Consider the following 8,139-nt stretch of genomic DNA (forward strand, 5'->3'; position numbering starts at 1 on the left):
CTCGCAACCTTTATTGTTCTTTTGTTTATGTAGATGGAGCATTTCTTGAAGTGGGCTGCTTTCTTGAAGTGGCACGCATGCAACAACCACGATTTCCTTCCGGTTTAGTTTGTAAGATAAGTTTCCTTCACAATATATCATTTCTTTTTTGGTTGCACGGTTTATTTCTTGTCCTTCTAGCTGTTTGGTGTACTTGACAGGTAGAAGTCAGCCACAGCTGACTTGGCGGTTACTTGTTTTAGTTGATAGGTCTTTGTTATAGTTTCTTTTAGGTGGTCATGTCTCGCAACCTTTATTGTTCTTTTGTTTATGTAGATGGAGGTTTTTTTGAAGTGGGCTGCATTCTTGGAATGGCACGTATGCAACAACCACGATTTCCTTTCGGTTTGGTTTGTAGGATAAGTTTCCTTCACAATATATCCTTTCTTTTTTCGTTACACTGTTTATTTCTTCCCCTTCTAGCTGTTTGTTGTACTTGACCGGTAGAAGTCAGCCAAAGCTAACTTGGCGGTTACTTGTTTTAGTTGATTGGTCTTTGTTATAGTTTCTTTTAGGTGGTCATGTCTCGCAACCTTTATTGTTCTTTTGTTTATGTAGATGGTGGTTTTTTTGAAGTGGGCTGCTTTTTTGGAATGGCACGCATGCAACAACCACGATTTCCTTCCGGTTTGTTTTGTAAGATAAGTTTCCTTCTCAATATATCCTTTCTTTTTTTGTTGCACGGTTTATTTGTTCCCCTTGTAGCTGTTTGGTGTACTTGGCGGTTACTTGTTTTAGTTGATTTGTCTTTGTTATAGTTTCTTTTAGGTGGTCATATCTCACAACCTTTATTGTTCTTTTGTTTATGTAGATGGAGGTTTTTTTGAAGTGGGCTGCTATCTTGAAATGGCACGCATGCAACAACCACGATTTCCTTCCGGTTTGTTTTGTAAGATAAGTTTCATTCACAATATATCATTTCTTTTTTTGTTGCACGGTTTATTTCATTCCCTTCTAGCTGTTTGGGGTACTTGACAGGTAGAAGTCAGCCAAAGCTGACTTGGCGGTTACTTGTTTTAGTTGATCTGTCTTTGTTATAGTTTCTTTTAGGTGGTTACCTCTCACAACCTTTATTGTTCTTTTGTTTATGTAGATGAATGTTTTTTTGAAGTGAGCTGCTTTCTTGGAATGGCACGCATGCAACCACGATTTCCTTCCGGTTTGTTTTGTAAGATAAGTTTCATTCACAATATATCCTTTCTTTTTTTGTTGCACGGTTTATTTCTTCCCCTTCTAGCTGTTTGGTGCACTTGACCGGTAGAAGTCAGCCAAAGCTGACTTGGCGGTTACTTGTTTTAATTGATAGGTCTTTGTTATAGTTTCTTTTAGGTGGTCATATTTTACAACCTTTATTGTTCTTTTGTTTATGTAGATGGAGCATTTCTTGAAGTGGGCTGCTTTCTTGGAGTGGCACGCATGCAACGACCATGATTTCCTTCCGGTTTGATTTGTAAGATAAGTTTCCTTCTCAATATATCCTTTCTTTTTTTGTTGTACGGTTTATTTCTTGCCCTTGTAGTTGTTTGGTGTATTTGACCGGTAGAAGTCAGCCAAAGCTGACTTGGCGGTTACTTGTTTTAGTTGATAGGGCTTTGTTATAGTTTCTTTTAGGTGGTCATATCTCACAACCTTTATTGTTCTTTTATTTATGTAGATTAAGGTTTTTTTAAGGTGGTTGGGCTGCTTTCTTGGAATGACACGCATGCAACAACCACGATTTCCTTCTAGTTTGTATTGTAAGATAAGTTTCATTCACAATATATCATTTCTCTTTTTGTTGCACGGTTTATTTCTTCCCCTTCTAGCTGTTTGGTGTACTTGACCGGTAGAAGTCAGCCAAACCTGACTTGGCGGTTAATTGTTTTAGTTGATAGGGCTTTGTTATAGTTTCTTTTAGGTGGTAATCTCTCAAAACCTTTATTGTTCTTTTGTTTTTGTAGATAGAGCATTTCTTGAAGTGAGCTGTTTTCTTGGAATGACACGCATGCAACAACCACGATTTTCTTCCGGTTTGGATTGTAAGATAAGTTCCCTTCACAATATATCTTTTCTTTTTTCGTTGCACGGTTTATTTTTTCCCCTTCTAGCTGTTTGGTGTACTTGACCGGTAGAAGTCAGCCAAAGCTGACTTGGCGGTTACTTGGTTTAGTTGATAGGTCTTTGTTATAGTTTTTTTAGGTGGTCAGATCTCACAACCTTTACGCTTGTTTAGTACCGATTTTTGAGTTCTACTTTTTTTTATTTAGATGGAGCTTTTCTTGAAGTGGGTTGGTTTCTTGGAATGGCACGCATGTAACAACCACGACTGCCTTCCGGTTTCGCTTCTAAGATAAGTTTCCTTCACAATATATCCTTTCTTTTTTCGGTGCACAGCTTATTTCTTCTCCTTGTGGCTGTTTCGTGTACCTGACCGGTTGAAGTCAGCCAAAGCTGACTTGGCCGTTACTTATTTTAGTTGATAGGTCTTTGTTATAATTTTTTTTAGGTAGTCAGATTGTTTGGAGAATTTGTGTGTAGGAGCTGTAGTTAGGAAAATAGAGGGTAGAAGATAGAAGAGATATAGGATTAGAGGGAGAAAGGGGGAGAAAGAGAGAGAGAGAGAGTTGTTGAATATTGCTTACCTATTTCCTCTGTCAACTGGTACACTAATAGGCTATTAGCCCTTGATTATTGCCTAACAAAAGTACTAATTAAAATATAAATCAAATCTCTTTAAATCCCCCCTGAATCCTGCCTAAGCCTTTGCTGTTCAGATGTCCTCTTAATGGCTGATTTCAAATCAAGCCTAAATTGTAATTTTTCAATATAGCATCATCAGTTAACGATTGAATGCAATTGTATCTTTGTTGCATCTTGTGTAAGCCTTTAGGGGAAGGTTCAATTTTGTAACATTCCCACCCCCATGGGAAGATTTGTCCTCAAGTCGAAGCTCATCCAAATTGGCAAGGTCCTCCCAACTTGAATCTTCTAGTAGTAGGCCTGACCATTGGACAAGAGCTTGAGGAACGGCTTCCCCATTTCGAAGTATGGTACGCCTAGCTAGGATGGCAACTGGTTGGTGCATGGACTGGATGATGATCTTCAGTTAGAGCAGGCAGATCATGAACAGGCGGTGTTGATTGGCCATGGTATGGCTTTAAGAGAGAACAATGAAACACTGGATGTATGCGAGCAGTTGGTGGTAATGCCAGGCGATATGCAACTGACTAGCTAGGCTACTGTAATTATTTTTTGTTTTGTTTAGTTTCTGAGAAGGCTCCTTAAATGTAAAAATATAGGAATGTCACAATGAACCAATTACTTAATTAATATAATTATATATGTAAGAGATTAATAATTAGATCAAGTGTTCTGATGACTTCTAGGGTTCAGGATTTACGCGCTCTCACCCTTGACTAGGATTTTATAAAACCAAGCACCGCCCTGGAAATCATTTGGAAAAATCTCTTTAATTCTCAGTGGTTCTCTTTAAAAACAGAAAAATATAAATGGCGTATGTAATAATTGACATGCCCTCCAGCCATCAGCAGCATTCATCAGACTCGATGCAGAAGAACAATGGTGACAACAGAAGCCTCGTGTCGACCGGTGTAGGAGCGCAGGAGAAGTTCGTTCCAATACCAAAGCTACTGGAGAAGGGGGCCAGCAGGCTGGGAGTGCTGGTGTGTGGGTGGGTGGTGCTGATGCTGGTGCAAGGTGGGATTTTCATCACTCTGGAAACAAAGGTTCGTGTGTCTGTCACCGTGTTGTTCTTCTTAGTATGTTTCCGCTGCTGGCGGTACTTCTACCCCGAAGACACAGGGTGTATATATATATATATGACAACTTTAATTTTGCTTGAAATTAATTATGAATGGCTCTTTAATTTTTCTTATCAATATTTAAGGTCTTTAACTAAGGCTACTCAGTCCTTGTCAGCCGACAATATCCAACAATTGGTGATCCCGATTGGTTTCATCAGCAGACTCTTCTACGGGTGGAATCTCATCTCTGTCATGACTTGTGTTGTTATCTCCATGATGCGGCTAACCTCACAGGATTTCGGCCAAACATAAGTGGAAAATAAAGGGGCTCGAGACTTTGCTGACCTGACATTCACAGAAGCACTGGTGTTACTTTTTTCGCTCACGTTCGTCACAATAATAGCCATGCAGCGAAAAGTCACAGAGGTGCTGATTGAGTAGGTGAAGCCTTCTCAGCCTGCACAAGCACTGCCCACCCACCAGAATACAAGTCTGTTTCAGTGGGCGAAATGCCAACTTCATCCAAACTCTGTGGGTTACTCCCACCTACCAGAATCCGAACTTTCGTTAAGTGCCCAAGTGTCCCGAGTGCTTGATTTGTTCCCTGCAATTAATTTGAGTACTCTGAATATTAATCAGTTTTACTTCGACTTAGAGTGCATGACCAGCCTTGATTTGTTGCTTGCTAATTTGACGAGTCTGACTATATACGGGACATCTACTGCTTCCTCAAAGGGTGTGCCCCGATCAGTGCATGATTTCTTCTGTACAATCAATTGGAGGAATCTGAAGTATATTCATCCTTCCTTAGAGTGCGGCCTCCGGCGTAGAGTGTTGCGGCCTCCACAATTATAGCTGAAAGAGGATTGCTCCGATGACTCTGAGGATAACCTTCCTCATTTAAAAGCGGATTGATGTATCAGTATTGTTTGTATTGGTTGTTTGAATATTAGGGGATCGCCATTCAATCAATACTACCTAACATTATTAGCTCCTTGCTTTTATTCAGTTGCAGTGATATTTGATGTAAAATTGTAATAAAAGAGCTTCCCTCACCACTTCGCAACATCTGCAAGGTCAATTATTTTTTTTTTTTTTAGAGAAACTTGTCAGGGACTGACAAGTGAAATTAATTGAAATTAAAAGAGTATTAGAACCTGGACTTGAGACCCAAGTCCAACCCAGCCTGCAGCCCAAGGCCCAAGTTGTTACATGAAATAAAATATGGATATAATTAAAGTGAAGTAAAATAAAATTATTTTTGTAAAGCACACAGAGGAGAGGACAAGAAACTAGTGCTATTGTTGTTTGTGATGATCGCCTCTGCGTTGGGAACCAGTCTGTGAGGGACAGAGCAGTTTTTGGTTTACGTAGCGCACAAATATGTTGCTCTCTCAAAATCTTCACCCGAAATGATTTCTAGAAACAATCCTTGTAAATTATACTAACTCTTACATTTCAGAGAACATATCTCATTCTGACCTGAGCGCGCGGGCTTGGACCCAAACTTGAACATTCATCTATTTTTTATAAGAGTTCAAATGCCTCCATTTTTTGTGCCTCCATCATGTATTTATTTTTAAAAACTTTAATAACTCAAAGTTTAAAACTTAAACGTTAAAATAAAACCGTTAGATATGATCTATGTTACTTTCTCTATGTGCCCATAAAAAATTATCACATTATGATTTTGCTTTTATGTTAATCAATAAGTTAAAAAATCAACGTCTATAAATTATCCACATTACTATACATTTTTACAAGCTCAAGATGACAACCAAAACAAAGTTGAAATGCCATAATTTTTTACACGTGCATAGATAAAATGATGTAGTTCATATCCAACGGTTTTATTTTGAATTTTAAGATTTAAATTTTGAGTTATTAAAGTTTTTAAAAATGGAGGCATGATGGAGGCACAAAAAATGGAGGTATTTGAACCCTCCTCTTTTTATAATGCATTTTACTATATTTAAAAAAATTATTTACATTAACAAAAATATATTATAGATACATTTCAATTAATTAAATATTACGTGTATTAAAGTTTGGCCTTTTTGAAAGACATTTATCTTTCATCAAATAATTTAAATTTTTAGCAGTAAAATATTAGTGGATAAATGACCAAATTTTAAATGGACTAAAATTTAATAGACGTATTATTTAAATAACTGATAACACAACTTTTTTGATAAGATTATTAATTTTTTTTTATAAGAACTGATAACACATCTTTAATTTTATTTTTTTTAATTCAATATTTTTCAAATATATGTATCATAACTCATAAGGGTTTAAAAGATAGCAAAAAAAAAAAAAAGCAAAAAATCACCACAAGGAAAAAAAAATGTTTACTGAGAAAACAAACACAGCTAAAATCACCACAAGGATTTAAACAAATATGTTACTAATTATTAATTATCCAATGGAAAAAATACCTATATACTAAATATTTATAGAAAAAGAATATAATAATAAAATTATACAATACAATTAATACAATAGCAGAATAAATTGTTAAGCCTCCATTTCTTCATCTTCAACCTTAGGTGCCAAGTAAAATCTCATATATCCAGCACCTGAAATCTTGTACTCTACAACCATTGGCAAATCATGCGACATGCTTATAATTACATTGCTCGAAAGAGGTGTCGATTTTGTGAAGGAATTGAGATATCGAAGAGGAAAGGAGAGTGAAACCGGTTCCTTCATCTCTATCACGGTCGATTCATCTGGCTGTAAAAATTGATCGGTTTATATTATCAAATATGAAAGTTTTCTCGCAGATTTTATGGTTTTATAAGGTTATCTCGGAGTAAAGATTTTAACAAAGAAGTTTTAACTTCATGCAACGCACAAACTATAGAAGATAAACAAAACTCCATACGGTTCATGCGCTGCGTGAAGCCAAAATTGTGTTGTGAAAAATCTTTACCCGTTATCTCGTTTCATCTTTTGATCTACGGTTCTGTGATCTCTGATCTCTGTAAAGAGTTTGTTTCAACATAGAAAAATATTAAATGATGAAAAATTTGAAATTTCAGAATTTATTACTGGTGTGTCTCAATACCAAGTAGGACTGATGGATAGATAAAATACAACGATCTAATTTATTACTGGTAACTTAAGGCGGACCCACGTTGGACCAGGTGGCCAGTTTCTTCCCTGAATTTTAAATTTTTACGGATATTTATCGCTCCAACCGACTTTTCTTCCTGAATGTTTTTTTTTATCCCCTCTGAAATTCTGATTTGTAATTTGGGATAAATTTAAGGTTAAAATTAAAATAATTTTCTTATATTATGATTGGTAGTTAGAATTATAAGTCAGAGCATCAACAATAATAATTCAGAGCATTGAAAATTATAAGTTAAAGTATTATTTTTTATCTAGTACCCGATTAACTAATGGGTTTGGATCTAATTAACTATTTAAATCCGGTTCACTATTTTTCTGCCCCCTAACAAAAATCCTGAATTCGCCCTTGACTGATATTAAAAATTTGAAATGCCTATTACCTTGACTACAGAGATGTTATGTCGACATATGATATTTACATTCCCAATTGCACCACTTACTGAAAATTTTACACCTTCCTTTGTGATAGATATAACAACTGCCACAATAAAAGCACAGCACATAACAAATAAGAAGAAGAACACAAATGATGCAGAGAAACAGTAACAACTTTAAACAGGTAACAGTAAGTACCAGTATCTCCAATTGTGCTGAGATCCTTGCAAATCCGTGCAAACTCCTGTGAAGGCATTCTAACTGTTGCTTCATAACTTGTATCAGGAATGTGAAGATGCTCTGATTCAATATCCATCAGCTTCATTTCAAAGTCTGATATTCTGTCATGCTCTGAAAAAAAAATACTGGTAACAACTTAAATAGCTACATCTTAATTGATCACAGCATGAAAATGAAACTAAGAACTCACTCGGGTTTTCAAACATGAGAGACATTGTATCAGGATTTTGATCATCGGCCTTGATCGTGATTACATCTTCATTTGCTGCACATTTTAGAAGCCTTGACAAGTGTGCGAGGTTAATGCCCATGGTGAGGTTACGATCGCATCTGAACCTTTCAAAGGAATGGGGAAGCAATTGGAGAGATACGAGTGCCACGTGGCTGGAATCCATTGACTGGAGGCATAGACCATTGGAAGAGGAGCAATCAAAATTGACGTTTGAGAGGAGATCCTTCACGGATTCTAGAATCTTCTTGAGAAGAACACCTTGTGATAGCCTCAGTTCTAACATGCTTCTGACTTGATGATGAAGAGAGGTGAAGGGAGGAGTATTTGTACGAGAGAAGTAGAAGTCGTCGAGTCGAAGGAACAGAGAGGAGA

General features: G+C 36.6%; 1 protein-coding gene across 1 annotated transcript; it reads right to left on the minus strand.

Annotated features, from left to right (window-relative positions):
- Positions 1–6,170: 6,170 nt before the first annotated feature.
- Positions 6,171–8,139, minus strand: LOC144566111 (proliferating cell nuclear antigen-like). The gene is made up of 4 exons (XM_078315998.1): positions 7,726–8,139; positions 7,494–7,646; positions 7,301–7,398; positions 6,171–6,518 (listed from the first exon to the last, which is right to left on the minus strand). The coding sequence occupies exons 1-4, from the start codon at positions 8,048–8,050 to the stop codon at positions 6,300–6,302; spliced, it is 795 nt and encodes a 264-aa protein (XP_078172124.1). The 5' UTR covers positions 8,051–8,139; the 3' UTR covers positions 6,171–6,299.

Source organism: Carex rostrata, chromosome 1, assembly GCF_964058835.1.
Source record: "Carex rostrata chromosome 1, lpCarRost1.2, whole genome shotgun sequence".
Classification (NCBI taxonomy): domain Eukaryota; kingdom Viridiplantae; phylum Streptophyta; class Magnoliopsida; order Poales; family Cyperaceae; genus Carex; species Carex rostrata.

Bases quoted from the DNA above. Each gene is read 5' to 3' on its own strand.
- LOC144566111 (XM_078315998.1), bottom strand. From the start codon at position 8,050: ATGTTAGAACTGAGGCTATCACAAGGTGTTCTTCTCAAGAAGATTCTA. The intron at 7,647-7,725 runs GTGAGTTCTTAG...TTTTTTTTTCAG, and splicing joins TCTCATGTTTGAAAACCCGA to AGCATGACAGAATATCAGAC. The intron at 7,399-7,493 runs GTACTTACTGTT...TTATTGTGGCAG, and splicing joins CAGCACAATTGGAGATACTG to TTGTTATATCTATCACAAAG.